General features: G+C 32.5%; 1 protein-coding gene across 1 annotated transcript; it reads right to left on the bottom strand.

The window, feature by feature from the left end:
* Positions 1-4,476: 4,476 nt before the first annotated feature.
* On the bottom strand, positions 4,477-7,481 carry LOC105249523 (pro-resilin). Its single transcript, XM_011255057.3, has 2 exons — positions 7,386-7,481; positions 4,477-6,074 (listed from the first exon to the last, which is right to left on the bottom strand). The coding sequence occupies exons 1-2, from the start codon at positions 7,401-7,403 to the stop codon at positions 5,520-5,522; spliced, it is 573 nt and encodes a 190-aa protein (XP_011253359.2). The 5' UTR covers positions 7,404-7,481; the 3' UTR covers positions 4,477-5,519.
* Between the last annotated feature and the right edge of the window lie 9,358 nt (positions 7,482-16,839).

The raw sequence follows: 16,839 nt of genomic DNA, 5'->3' as shown, positions 1-16,839 counted from the left end.
ACGCTAGATTTTTCCGCTTCGCGGCAGATCGGATTCGCCGATTAAACTGTAGGCGTATTTAACGATCTATTCAGAATCTAAAGTAATCTTTAAAAGATGACCTTTTTCCATAAAATTTATCTCCCCCTCAATCCTTTCAATTTCCATTTTAATAACACCAACTCTCAAGTTAAATTTATACTTCTAAATATGTATCTGTACAGCACAGAACATTGCAGCAATATTACGGCAATCTTGCAATATTGCCGCAATGTTACAACAATATTAATAATATTGCTGCAATATTTTGTGCTGCATGAGTTGTTGTTACATTGCAGCAATATTGCAATGTTGCTTACATTGCAATATTTAAGTGTTGTTATATATACATTATATAATCCACTACTACTATCTGGATTATTGTATATTGTTGTTACATTGCAGCAATATTGCAGCAACATTGTAATATTTAATTGTTGTTATATTGCAGCAATATTGTAATATTTAATTGCTGTTACATTGTAGCAATATTGTAATATTTAATTGCTGTTACATTGCAGCAATATTGCTGTAATGTAACAACAATTAAATATTACAATATTGCTGCAATGTAACAGCAATTAAATATTACAATATTGCTGCAATATAACAACAATTAAATATTACAATGTTGCTGCAATATTGCTGCAATGTAACAACAATATACAACAATCCAGATAATTAATTTGACAAATTGTTGACATTAATACAATAGTTGGCAGCATAACAGTAATGTGAATAATCATTTTAATCAACATGACAGCAGTGCGATTAATCATTACGATTAATCACGCTTGATTATCTGGAAAGTTTATTTCAGTATCGATGTTCCAGTTTTACAGATCTTTTATCAGTACTAATGATGAATAGAGTCTGAGGGAAGAGAGACAAATTATTATTCGGGAAAGACGACACGACTCGCGTTCTTACTTACTTATAACTGGAACGCAGATCGCGCGCCAGGTAAGCGTAATTTTTCTCCTTTCGCACGCTGGTGGACGAGCTCGTCTCTTTCGCGCACCTCTTGCAAAATTTCACAGAGATTCTCACACGCGTCTCTCCACATCTCCCCCCCCCCAGCCGATCTCACCGTACCCCCTGACGCGCGGCACTTTCCCCGCTGGATGTCACACACGTAAGGTCTTTCGGGACAGATTGGCCGATACCGTGCTTCTCTCGGCGTCTTTTACGGAATTATTTTTAACAAACGGAATCGTTAGCGTGTCCCGCATTGTTAAGTAGAAATCATAAAAGTATATGCGAATTTTTCGCATATAAAAGACGCTTTTTTACATGATAATCGCATCATTATTTTTAATAGAAAGAAGGAATGTTCTTCCAGAATTGAAAAAAAATCTTTGTTTCTTATCTTATCTAATTTTTTAATTAAATGATAACTTATGACATCATGCATTGTGATGCGAAATTATGCAGAATTGGAAAATTCTTGATTATATACATCGTATCGTTTTATCTTTCCATTTAATTCAGATTCTAGATATGTCTAATTTTTTTATGCAATTTTTTTATCTTCTAAAATAAAAAATATATATATGACAAAATTTTCGTTACACGAAACTTTGTTCCATAAAATATTCGCGATTCCATTGCTCTTTAAGATTTCTAATTTGTGTGGCAAATGGTTTTAGTGTTATGAAAACAGATTTCTCACGCTTGAGAATAAGTTTCTACTGACGCGAAAATTATTTCAAACGTGCACAACATTTCTCGTCTTATGTGAAACATTCATTTTTCTTGCTCTTTCTTTCCGCTAAACTTCGCATTTATGTCTTATCAAGCACTTATTAAGCTCCTTATTAACTTTGAAGAGACGCTCAGCGATAATAAAAGATCGTGTCGAGATTGTAACTGCAACGACCATTTGTCGACAACTACTTTGCAAAAATACAATTTGTGCGATCTAACGTAGAGGATGTACTTCTCTTCATCGAAAGTATAATGAAGAACTCGATAAATCTTCTCGCGTCTATGCAATAACACCGACAATAATTTATTTTATTGGCTCTCACCCTCTTATGCAACTTCCAAGCCCGTACCGTTTAAATTAACGGTATTAACATTTTCTCGTTACGTAATTCTTGCACACCTATAATTTATGAGATTTTTCTTACACGCATATACATAAACGTCATCTCATAATACCTCGGAAACTGTACGTGCGAAAAATGTAGAGAAAATTTATTCGTGAACACAGATGTAATCATTTGAAGTTATACAGTTAAAAATTTAAAGGCACGACAAGAATGTATGTAATGATTTAATTTAAGATTGATTGTACTTTGATTAACTTTTGATTTTCTTCCTTGATGACTTGCAGTATGGGCGATTCTGACAGTATTGCTTTGCACAGTTTTCATATTAAATATTATATATTATATTTAGTAAATATTAAATATTATATTTTATATTATTAAATATTTATATTTATTAAATATTAAATATTATATTTATATTATTAAATATTTATATTTATTAAATATTAAATATTATATTTATTCTATTTTTCTAAATAAGATAGTGATTTTTCGCGATAAATGTACCGTCGTAAATATACTATAATGATATATATTTTTTGTCGTCTTTTTGGATTTAAAACTGGCTCATTCATTCATTAGCAATTTGCAAGGAAAATCTGAATAATCATTGTATACCTAACTTATCATAAATGCGGGTCATGCCGTATTGCATGAAACCGCTGCAGATGAATGTTGTCATAAATGCCTGATGATTGTTAAACATGTTAATTAAGTATTTTCAAGACTGCAGTATCTATAGACAATTTGAACGGTATTATAGGCTTAACTAATCCAATAAAGACGCAGTTCGAATCGTTTTCTTAGTTTCTCATTCTTCAACATAAAAGGAGGCTTTATACCTATATGAAAGAGAATAATTAGAGTTTGATTTAAATATAATCTAAAGAAGTAATAAAAACAATTTACAAATCTCAATTTACAAAACAATACAAATTGCAAATGAAATGTTTTTATTTTTTTATTTTACTGTTGAAAGAACTTTTTACCTTGATCTTTTAGATATCAATAAAAATCATAATTTTCCATGATTATTTAGCATAAATGAAAGAGTTTAAAACTTAAATTTATTGAATCTCATATTAATGAATTAATGTAATAATTAAAAATTCCTAGTATTTTAAATTAAAAATTTCTTATATTTTTATATTCAATCAAATTATTTTATATATAAAATATATATGAGATTAAATACTCATCCGTATTATATTCTAATTATTTATTAATTGATGTATTTATAATCATTTCATTTTGAGATCAAATTGCAAACTTTGAAGGAAGTGAAATGCAGAAATAAAATAATAATAAAAGACATATCATAACTCTTACAGTACATCTTCTCCTTAGAAATTGCATTTTAGCGAAATCTCCAAACACACAAGATAAATTCATGCATTCAAGCGACTTACATCATCTGTAATCAAGAAACTTTAATGCTAATTTCAAGTGAGATGACTCGAATGTGAAAGAGCGTGTTTCGTGATTGTGATGACAGTGCCATATAAGAAATCTCTCAAACGTAAAAAAGAAAATGAAATCCTCCTATCCTGCCGGATATCCTTTGGCCAAATAATCCGAGGATATTCCAGTGCCTCGAATACAAAAGTAGAATCAAGCGACTTTCGAATCTTGACCGATGATCGAGTCTCTCTTTCACTCTCTTTTTCTTGTCCCGTATGTCATGCCCTTTTGCAACTGACTTTTTTTGCGTCTTCAAATGCTGAGGACTTACGTCATATCCAGGTGAAAAAGTCTGGCCTTTCCCCCTCAGGATAATGCGAATCCATCGCGGATTCACGAGTGAAAGGAGAAAGGCGATCTCTCGTCGACGAAGAAAAAGAGAAACTGTCGGATATCTTTGGCAGATACGACGATGCGGAAAAAAAGCCAGCCCGAAGCGACAATCGACACGTTTCTGGCAGCCATCGTGGGATCACGGAGGATGTAATAGAATAGCGGAAACGCGCTAATCATATGATCATTGGCGATTAATGAAAGAAAAGTGAAATTGTAGGAACAATATAATGTATAAGAGAGAGCAATGGAAGCCCAGTCGTTCTGGGCGACAAGGGAAAATTGAAAGAACACAAGAAGGTGTTTCAACGGTGGCGACGTTCTTTTTTTTATTCTTTTTTCTACAAAAAAGCCTTTATACAAGTACAAAAAGATGCGTGGTTAAGGAAGTAGAGCGTTAAAATGTATTAAAAAAATAATATGTTCGTGGCTTCGCGTGTACGTGTCACTGGACACGGCGGCGTCCGTTCAGTAACCCAGCTCGCTCTTTCGTTTGCGAGAGAACACCCTCGGTGAATCTTCTCGCGGACAGAGATAGAGGTCGATTACTTGACGCGAAATCGATCTTACACTCTTCGCAATCTTCTCAGCCTTCCGAGAAATCGAAGGATCTTCTGCCAATCTATCAGCTTTTGATATCTTCGATCGTATCATGTTGACGAATCGATCTTCGGACCGGAAGAGCCGAGGAGGATTACGCAGCGGACGCCGCGATATAGCGATCATATGTGTATAATTTTATTTACAAGGCGCTGATCGCGCCAATCACGTCTTCGGCTTGTCGGCCTCCTCCTTCTCCTCCTTCCTTGTTCTATGAATGTCCCGACGATCGCCAGGAATGTGTGAAGTGTGTCTGTGTCAGCGATTGCGCCTGTCTCCTTACGTTATCACTGATCCTCGCGCGACTGACATCGATGACCGCGACGATTGATGCGATTTTGGTACGATAGACTTGGGCACCGTGCCGACTGCGCTCAAGATTTCAAGCGATCGAGTTTCCCCCGAAAGAAAAGAAAAGAAAAGTAAAACTGGCCACATTCACATTCCCGCGGACCCTGTCTTGTCGAAGCGACGACCGGTGGATTCCCGACAAGCCAAGGGTCCGGAAGAAGTGCTGCTCGGAGACGGTGCGCTTCCTTCCGGCGAGATCCCGGGAGATCCTGACCCGTTGAAGTTGACGACTATTTGATCCTCAACGGACCAGGCGCTGTCCCGCGAATCGCCATCTCCGCTTTTCGCGCACGTTTCCGTCTGACTTGTCCTTTGACTGAGTTCCTGAAGGAACCGCGAAGGCGGGTTTCGACGTCTCGTCTTTGAATTCTCTCGATCTGCGGCGAAACTACGGATCCGTTCGATACTCTAATCTTGGTATCGACGACCTTCCGAGTTGACAAGCTCGAGGAATGTATCACTTGCGAGGGAATCTGAAGACATCTATGATCTTTTTCCAAGTATATCTGATCTTCTTCATGGTCTTTTTATATTATATTTGTTTCAGCTGTGCCTCGGAAAGTAGTCGTTGTCGTCGGCCGATGCCATTATCAACTCTCTCATCCTCTTTCTCTCTATTTCATTCTCTCATTCTCTCTCGCTCTCTCTCTCTCTCTCTCTCTCTCTCTCTCTCTCATCATCTCTCTCAACTCAAGATGATCCTTAAAACGGAGCACCGTAGCCAGTGGATGGCCTGCTGGGCGCTCCGTAGCTGGTGCTAGGTCCGCTGGGGTAGCCTCCGGGACCTTGGCTGATCTGGTTGAATTGGGCAACTTGGATGGCCTGCCTGATGCCCTCGAGATCAATGCCTACGACACGGGTCTGGTAGCCGGGAACTCCATATTGCGTCGACGGGGGACCGTATTGCGAGGATGGGGCACCGTAGCTGGAGCTAGGCGCGTATCCGGATCCGCCGGCGAATCCGCCGCTCTGTTGGGATTGCAGCTCCTCCTTCAAGAGAATTTGGCGGATCTGCTCGAGCAGGGCGCCGTCCACGGAGGCACCCTCGCTGGTTTGACCACCGAAGGACACCTGGGTGTAACCGCCACCGCCGCCGCCGCCGCCGCCGCCGCCGCCGAAGGAGTAACCGCCACCGCCACCACCGCCACCGCCGAAGGAGTAGCCACCGCCTCCGCCACCGCCGGACGGTCTGCTGTAACTGTAACCGGACACAGGCGGCTCAGCCAGGGCGAACCCTGCCAGACCGACAATCATGCACTGTAACATACAAGAAAACACGTTATTTTTATTTGATGTTAAAATCGGTAGGTAAATATGATAGGTTTACATTCTAATTAACGAATCGCACGAATATCTATTTTAAATACTTTTAGAATATTTTTGATATCAGCCGTATTATCAAAATATTTTTTTCAATAGTTGAAGAATTAAAAAATATTTATTTTTGAAATGATCGTTCATCGTGAGATGCAAGGCTCTTCAGAGATCAGATTTCTGTCTATGCATCTTATGCATTAATCTTATCTCTTGAAGGAGGATCATATATCTTATTATTTAGATTCAGATTTATAGAATGTATGGCTTGTTTCATATATGACGCTCCTTTGGATCATTCTCAAAGATTAGATTGAATTTAATCTATGAATACGTCCCTTCCTGATTTTATAGAATCGTGTGGCTTTATTATCAAGTGTAATGGTAGCTTTAAATATATAGAATAGTACAATTGTAGGTTTGTATATCTCTATTATGAAGTTTTATAAAATTGATCTGTGTAAAACATATACAGATAAAAAGATGAGTTGTAAAAAAATATAAAAGTAATTATATCTGATTGAAAAGAGAGATAAAAATAATTTATATAATATATATTTATATATATTAATATATATTAATATATATATATATATATATATATATATATATATATATTTATTATATATATATATATATATATATATATATTTATATTTATATATATTAATATATAACTTTGAAAAATAATTATTTAAAAAAATTTTTTTTTCTCTAAAATATGACTTTAAAGAATTAACAAATTAAAAATGATTTTTTTAATATATTATGAATTTTTATAGAGATAATAATATAATTGAAAATCATCAATTAGTTCTTTAGGATTTTTCTAACGAATCTGAGAGGAAATCCAATATTTTAGAATTACTTAAATTATAGATAACGCTTTCACAAATCTTATTTTTAATTTTTGTAAGATGTCACACAAGTTGCGTTTTCCGCGAGAAATCAGAGAGACGCGTGCGAAAGGGAAAGCAGCACCATTAGATCAACAATCGTCTATCTTGCCTGTTAATGTGAAACTTGCAACACGTTAGTTTAGAAACAACGGCAGTGATGTAGGACACAATGATTCGGTCATCGTTTGCTATTTCTTACTGACCAAGATCTCGATCACACACATTTAACTCTCCCCCACCCACACGTATATCCGTACACCACATTTTCTTGTTCGCTTTCTTTTTCTTTTTTTTTTAAGTCCCCCTCTCTATCGTTCCTTAACGTAAGTAAGTATGAAAAAAGAAGCGTGCTTACCGCGATCAGAGGATTCATGTCGGCTTCTGCGATGCCGCTCAGTTCTGTGACTCCGTGGAAGGTAGACCGGAGTCATTTATACCCCCGGGAGAAGCAGGGGGATATACGTGCAGAGGCCCCCACGAAGAGAAGAAACGGGGGTCTCTCGCGAGTGAGAGTAATTCAGAGTTGTGAGACGATTCCCTCCCTCCCTCCTCGACCTCGTGCTTCTCTCTTTTTCTGTCGGAATCCATCCATATCCATCTATCTCGTTCGCAGATCATCGGTACATTCGAGATTTGGACGATGAAAAGTTGCGAAACATTACGGCCTCTCGATAGTCATGTCGTGGTCCTTAGACTTGTGTCCTAGACCTAGACTTCCTTAGTCGAGTGCTTTGTCGTAATAAGTCCCGTAAAGAACTTTGCCTCGGTTACCTGTTGAAGGCTGCACGTATCTTTTTCATCTTCATTTTTTTTTTGTTTTCCTTGCGATTGTAGCAATATATTATGACAGTTATGATAGAGAGGCAATTTGAAAATGGAGAAATAATTTGATATCTTTACATAAATCGCAGTTATGTATCATATTTTATGAGAGAAAAAAAGAGAGAGACAGAAATTAATTTTATTTTGAAAATATTATCTTCATATACATCCCAAATACGCATTTATATTAGTATTTGTATAGCGTATTTATGTTTGAAAAATACTTATTGAATTTTTTTCGCACGTATTTGTTGTAATAATAACTTTCATTATAGATTTTATTTCAACTACCTATTCAAGATTGACTTTAACGTGATTTTATTTTATATTGGAATTATATATCATGATGAGCAATTAAATGATTAAATAACTGAACATAATATATTAATACTGTTCACTTGGCATTATATTGCGTATCATGTATAAGTTGTGGTTATATAAGTCAATTTATCAAAAACACCATATTATATAAATTATTTATATTCACGAATAATTTACATTATGTTATATTTATATTGGTAAATTATTTCTATCTATTAATATTTTTCTTATCAAATATTTATTATTGTGCACATATAAAATCTTTTGCTTTAATTACTTGCTAAAAATTAATTTTTGTATATTTCTATTTTCTATGCAATTAATGTATGCAACATAATAAACGATCAATACAATTGTAAATGATGATAGTTAATGATTAAAAATTAATTTTATTATCAAAACAATATATGTATATATGTAAATGCATACATTATGATAAGGAAAGTTTATTTTTGTCTATCAATGTTCTCTTCTCTCGTTAATGTATAAAATAAGAAATGATCAATAAACATTACGATGATTCCAGTTGTTACAGCATTGTGTTGTAACATATTGCAAGCCGTTGTAATAAAATGCTGTGCGCGTGCCGCATTTTGCCGCTGTATTAATTTCGCGACAAGAATATGAAACGTTCCTTATGAGAAACGTGCGTTTAGAATTCTATCTTGATGAATCATCCCGATAAATATATACTTTCTTAAAAAATACAATCAATATATAGCATCATAAAAATCTTACAAAAATGAAGCGATATTAAATGTAACTCAATTGACTTAATTGTATTATACTATATTATAAAATTATTAAAATTATATTGTATTATAAAAATACAATATAATTAAGTCAATTGAGTTACATTTAATATCGCTTCATTTTTTTAAGATTTTTATGATTATGTATTGATATGTATGTATGCTATGTATTGATTGTATTCTTTAGAAAAGGATATATTTATTGAGATGATTTATCAAGATAGAATATACATATATGTATGTATATATATATATATATATATATATATATATATAAAATAGATATATACATATATGTATATATATCCTTGCCAATCTGAAAGTTTTATAACTACGATTAAGTAACTTGATCAATAATTTAAGAAGATAAATAGCTTTATTTTCAACACTGCTATAAAATATGAAAAATAACTTTTACATAAAGAGGGGGAATTAATACATATAAAGATTGAAAAATTATATAATACTTTTTCTTTATTAAAAAACACATTATAATAATAAAAAGCGAACATTTCGGATCATCTTTTGACTCTTCTTCAGCACGATGTTAACTAGTGACATTAGTTAACAGTTAGTTAACAGTTAGTTAACAGATAGTGACGCGTTACATTAAACGAACTTATTCTCGACGCGCAATGATGAATATCAGAACGATTGAGTTCGTCGATGAACTGAGTCATCGAATCTCGAATAAACATGAGGTGCACAGCGGCATATTATATTATTAATTGTAAAAAAGCGCGGAATTTCATCTGCTATGACATCGCATAGCATAACTATAATATATTTAATATTGATTATTGACGATGTCAGAACGATTGTTGAAACGAGTTTGTCATTGAATCTCGAATAGACATGAGTCGAGAATAAATTCGTTTAATGTAACGCGTCACTATCTGTAATATATATTGTTAACATCGCGCTGAAGAAGGATCAAAAAATAATCCGAAACGTTCGCTTTTTGTTATTATAATGTGTTTTTTTAATAAACTAATATTGAAAAAAGAAAGAAGTGTTTTGTTGCTTCTCTGCGCTCCAACTATCGCGCGTTGGCTCTTATGCCATTTTCTTTTTTGATTTTTTGATTACTTGAGCCAAGTCTCTAATTATTAAATAATATTTTTTTTATAATTATGTAAATATTTTACATAATTTTTTATTTATAACGATTATTATTATCCTTATTTGTAATAATTTTATTCAGTATATTATACATAAATATTTCATCTTATTCAATACACAATACATAAATATTCCTTAACGAGATAATTTCAGATTTTTCTAATGTGTTAATTTTGTTTTTCTTTTTTAATTGTCTAATATAATTAAATTAATTAATTAAACGTGATATAGTCAAAATTTAATACACTATGAAATAAATTCCTCTTTGCCATTAAATATCCTTAATTTATTTAAAAATTCTTTTCTATGCATTTAAATAAAAATTTAAATATAATAATAACTAAAAAAATCTGTATAAAAATAAAATTACTTATATATATTAATTGTAGATATTGCGATTTTATGACTATGTATGCTAATGACTTTTCAGTTCATGAATATAAATTCATGTTTATTCGGCTAGGCTGTGAGAATATATTATATAAGAGTTAAATTATAAAAGAGTTTATCTCACGCAACAAGTTTTCTTTGTTTGGGCAATGTAACACCGGATATGCGTCGAACTATTTCTTCATTAGATATTTCCTTTTCAGTTCATTTTACGTCATAAGATACTTTTTCTATTTTCTTTTCTATTGTATGATCTTTTTACACTTTAGATTAAGTAATTCTTTATTACTTTTTGTGTTATTAATTTTATTTAAGCTATAACAATTAATAGAAAAAAAGACAGATATGTATTAATTTATTCAAAAATTTCTGAGATATTTAAGATTACATATGAGATTTATTGTTTTAAAACATATTAAATTATTTATTAAATGAATATTTTTCTCTCTTTCTAAAGTATTATGAATTGCTTTAGTAAAAAATAAATACAGAAATAAATTTAAAAATTATTATAAATTATTATAAATTAGAAATTATTACAAAATGTTAGAAGAATAAAAAATAGAAGTAAATTAAAATTATTGACCTTAAAAAAAATTATAATCTTATACTAAAAAATTATATACACGCATAAATTTTAATTAAATAGGAATTAAGGAATTAATCATAAGGAATTAAAGTGTCTGTAATATATTCAATCTCTTTTCAATCATCTCGTAATACTGACTACTTAAAGAGCGGCAGGATAACAACAAGCCAATCTTTATATATCGAATAGGTCACTTGAAAGAAAGTTGGCAGAGTAATTTCGAGAATGCTTCAAGTCATGCGGCTAATAATCACGTCACTCTCGATTCAACTGATGTATCTATTAGGAAAGAAAAAGAGAAGGTATATTGATCCAACGCAATTTTTAACATTTCTCTGAGTGAAGATATTCGTAGCATTGCATAAGTTTCATAATCTACGTGTATAATGGAAAATAAGAGTAGAATCGATTTTTAATGAATCGATTTCTATATTTTGCGCTATAACTGTCTTAATACATTTTTTTCTGTAAAGAGATTGTCTTCAACTGTTCTTGTTATTGTAATTCAATGTATTTTATTGATATTACATCAGATATATATTTCAACGAATATTTCAGATAAGAATAATTAGCTCATAGACTTGTCGATTAAATCGATCAATTTATTCATCGAGAAATATCTTTAGCTGCCTAATTAATATTTGACGCGCACGTGAATTTGAAAATTTGAAAATTAGTTGTCCCCAGCTTGATCGCTTTACGTATGATTTCACTTACTATTCCATTTATACACGAAATATATACCTGCTATTTCAATCAACCTGCTATTTCATCAGAGGCAATCAGTACATACAGGATAGTTGAAGATAGAAATTAATGAAGATAGAGACATGCTGCAATATTTTACGATAATTTATTCTGCAATAGTGACGCGAGATATTGAAACAAAGTTGCGCTACAGACGAGGATAAATTATTTGCGTACGGAAATTTATAAAGGTTGTGCGTAAGCTAGATTGAACGATAGAGAACACAATCATCCATACTCTCTAATCAGACAGAGTCATGAACTCTTGATCGTTACAGAATAAGAATCCGACATGAGGAAGAAAAGTACATGCCTTGCCAACATTGTATCATCCGCGTGCTAAAGCTTCCGTGCATTCGAATCGACGTAATCATCGACTTTGAGGTGATCATCAACACACACACAATGTTACTGCATTAAAGTATTTCATTATAAAATGTACTTTGCCCGATGGTTAAAGCTTCATCGGAAATTTTCCAGGTAACTTAATAATCAACAATGATTAGATGTCGTTCTAGATTTTTTTTTATAATTATTTGTAGCTTATAAAAATTTTTGGCAATTAATATAAAGATAGAAAATTCCAGCTAGAATTAATTTAGTCACTTATGTTTTATATTCGTAATTTTAGTCATCACGGCTGACATTGCAAAGTACGATTGCCCGATAGCGGAGAAATTACCCATCACACACGTCTTCTCTTCAAATAACAATTGATGCCAAAAATATAATAAGGGAGAAAAGTCAGGGATTTGTTCATAATGGAAGATTTGAAGATGTCTAGAAGAGGAAGTCCAACCGTCGTCCAACAACGCAGCCAACGTGTCCGGTTCCCTCGTCGACGGGGGGAACCAGAAGTGACGGGAGAGGGTGATGGTACTCGCTAAACGAGAGGGAAAACGCTTTCTTCGGCGAGGAATTTAATTATCCGGGCTGTGAACTCTCGACCTACTTCTTCACGTGCGACCCCTTATATCTGGTTCGTCCTTCCTCCTCCGCTTTCTTCTCCGCTCCTCGAGTTGGATCCGTCCAATTTATCTCTCCTTTTTTTTCTTTCCCTTCCTTTTACAATTCGCACTCGTCCCGATAGCTAAGATTGGCGATCGAAGCATTTTTTAACTTACTTTCACGTGTCCTTGCCGCTCGATGTTAATGGTACAGCTCTGAAGGATCAGCTTCGTCCTCCGTGTAAATGGTACGGGAATTTTTTTTTTACGAGATCGTCTCGCAAATGCTCCTATTGCGTCAGCAGCATTACATTCGATTACGCAAAAATCGCTGCAATCGCTGACCCGGGTTGGTACCTGTGGTTTTTGTACATTCGGTTCTCGGATGGAGAAAGATTTTTTAAATGCCATTCGTACGATAAGAGTTGCAACTCACGTCAGCAATATTTAATGTCTTAATAATTATTATCTTTGCTTTTTTCATTTATATGAGAATATCTGCAGAGATTATTGAAAAGAAGTCTCAGTCTATCTCATTCCAACATTCACAATATTTATCTCCGTTTTTTTTTTAATTTTTAGGTTCCTGAAGCAAAATTGATGTCATTCACATTTATTATTATTCAGCGTAAACATGTGAAAAATCAAGTGATTTTTGGAATCAAACATTTATATATATTTACTACGTAAATTTACGGTACTAAATAAACATTTATTGAGATAAATTTTATATAACTACTATCTTAAATATTTAATTTATAAAATAAAACTAGAAACTACTAAACTATAACTTATCTTTATTTTACACTTTAGAAAAAAAATATTTACAAAATAAATAATATCCAAACACAATAAAAAAACAGTCTTACATTAATATATTTAAGTTGATCAAATATAATATATATGATAATTATTATATATAATATTATAATCAATATATATAATATAATAAAGTAGCATGCAATTACTTTAGATCTTGAATTGATATTTGAAATATCATGAAGCATTATAGCTTAATAGATATTTTTAAATCTTTCACATGTGATTATACACAAGAATTAGGCATAAAATTTTATTATATTAAAGAGCGATAATAATATTTAAATTCTTACATTTAAATTTTCGAATGATTTTATGAAGTGTTTTTCGGTGATAACATTTCCTGATAGATATAATATCTCCGCTTTCTGTTATTTACTGATATTTTTCATGTATATTTTAATTATAGCGATTAATATCTGTCACATGAATCACTTTTGTCAACGTGTCGTCCCTGACAGATATCGTTTGGATGCCGGTAACGATACGAGGTACGAAAACGCTTCGATGTTTAGAAAAATAGTCTTAAATCACCGATGTCAACTTTAAAATCCGGACATAACGTATGGCTCGTGCTAGAGCGATTGCATATATAAAAGATACACACATGTATACAAGGACTATTTTTATCCCAGGAATTTATTTATTAATGTAATGTTATTTATTAATGTAAATTTCAACCTTGATGATGGAGAGAAAGCAGGCGAATGCGCGAATCGCGGAAATAAAATTAAAAACATCACCATTTTGCCGACTATGACTAGTAATATCTTTATGGAGAGATAAAAAAAGTGACGCAAAGAATGCAGATGATGAATACGTCATTATACAAATGCCATATTGATTATGCAAATGCTATAGTTTATGCATATATTCGACCGTGCTACTTTTCCATCGCTACTAAATCTCTCGAAATTCTTCTCATTCTTGATTTAATGGCGAGTCGTGACGATTGAAAATACGATTTATGGATTTACGGGAGTTTCCTTCCCTCTCCTTCTCTCTCATCTCTGATCTTGCTACTTCACGGGATGATTTTATACTTCTTACGCTACACTCGTTTACCTTGGTTCATTTACATATCTTTCGTAATTTCGATTAACAAATGAAACATGTGTGTACGTTTATATATTTAAAATATGAATTACTTTTATGTAAAATTAATGTGTAATTAAAATTCCTTAAAATTTCTCTGATAAAGTTTACCAATATTAAAAAATAAAAATCATTTAAAAGAAAAATATATTTATAATATATATATAATATATTTATATTATATATAAAAAAAAAATATATATATATATATATATATATATATATATATATATTGTAAATATATTTTTCTTTTAAATAATTTTTATTTTTTAATATTGATAAACTTTATCAGAGAAATTTTAAGGAATTTTAATTACACATTAATTTTACATAAAAGTAATTAATATTTTAAATATATAAACGTACACAACTTAAGTATTGGTATTCGTTGTCAAGAAAGAAATTTTTTGATAACTTAAAAATGTTGTTTTTAAATATATAAATATATATTATATATAATATTAAATATATATTATATATAAATATAATATAAATTTTTAAATATATAAATATAAATATGAGACTTTTCAAATATAAAGGGAAAAGCACAACTCATACTTTTATGTTAAAAATTAATTTTTTTCTATTTGATTCGGATACGTGTTATTGATAAACTGTTTGCCGACATCACTCTATCGCTCTTCCAATATTTACTCTCAACTTATTTAATTTCCATGTATAATGTCTTAAGAATAACGACGATTCATCGATCTGTGCGTACGTCGAAGGCTTTGAAAGCGCAAAGTCTCTCATCGCCACGAGATTCGTCGCGACCACAATTTGCGGTCTTGGCTTCCTCGATCGCAGATGTATACGTTCGGCGACCGCGATCGCGTCGAGGATGATTCGAATAGCATTCCCGAGTGAAGTCCCGACGTGTGCGCTGCATCCGAGTTTCTCGGATATTAACGTTGCAGGGTCGCGCGGAAAAAGGAGGGGTTGAGAGGGGGTTTGAACCATGTCGAGTAGACGACCTGACTTTCGCTTCAGCATCTCCGAGCTTCTCTCGCGCTGGTCCTCTTCTCTCTCGACGTCATTCGTCATTTTCTTCTTCGTGTTTCACGACAAACTTCCTCTGGGACATCGCGATCGATTCGACTTTGCTGTTACCGGTGGCAATTTTTACCTTTGATCTCGTCAGCGTCACAGTTGAAGCCTTCGAGTTCTGCGCGATTGAATGTGTTGTATCCAGGAATTAAAAAAAAATATTTACGATCAGTAAAACAATACAGTGGACAATATTAGTGTTTTTTTAATATTTAATAATTATTTTTAATAATTAATCGATTTCACATTTTGAGATTTTTTTTTCAATATTACTTACAATTACAATACATTTTAGTGCTGAATTAAAATTTTTTTATCTCCTTTTTTTTGATAATACGCGATATACTTCGATCAAAAAGAATTACACGGAAGATTTCTATGCAATCTTCCTCGAGACGTGAAATTGATTGGTCAGTCAATAAAAATGTTATATCATGTCTTCCGTAATTATTACCGGGTTACGTACATTTCTTCTCTCTCGAGTACACTTGATCGACTTAATTAGCTGCACCGCGAAAGCTTGATTAGACACTCGTCCGGCATGATTATACATATTATCATATAACTATAAGTATGAATAACATCCGACTGTCATCGTAGGTTACAGTTCAAACTTTCACAATTTTTTATATCGAGAAGAATTTCGCCAAGAACGCGGGTCCAAAATTCACTTGTACCTCAAAGAAGGGAAAGTTATAATCGCATCTTTTGCGTCATATTAATAGAAATGTAATACAAATAAAATAATAATAATATATAAAATAATATATAAAATTAATATAAACATGTGTATTACATTTTTTAAAATCGCGAATATAAATTTTGATTTATGCAAATATGTTTTGAAGGACATTAGAATAGAGAAAAGATTTGATGTTAGAACATGGTGTGTTGTATTGGTGTATCTTGCATATATTACTATTAAAAATAAACCTTGAGTGTGTTATCATATATATGATTAAAAAATGTGTAAGAGAATCTTCGGATTCTATAATAAGTTTTAATCTTTGAGTAAAAGACACAGTAGCCCCTGGACAAAAGTAACTACTACGTAGTAAGACGCTTTAGAAAGCGTCTACACGTGAGACCTGATGTTTACAAGATTAATGGTCAGCGTCGGGAGAGTCACGACAATCTTTTCGTCTCTGACACAATTTT

The sequence above is a fragment of the Camponotus floridanus genome, unplaced genomic scaffold, assembly GCF_003227725.1.
Source record: "Camponotus floridanus strain SB8 unplaced genomic scaffold, Cflo_v7.5 scaffold38, whole genome shotgun sequence".
Lineage (NCBI taxonomy): Eukaryota > Metazoa > Arthropoda > Insecta > Hymenoptera > Formicidae > Camponotus > Camponotus floridanus.
Note: the sequence above shows the minus strand (reverse complement) of the source record. Positions and strands in the feature narration are given on the sequence as shown.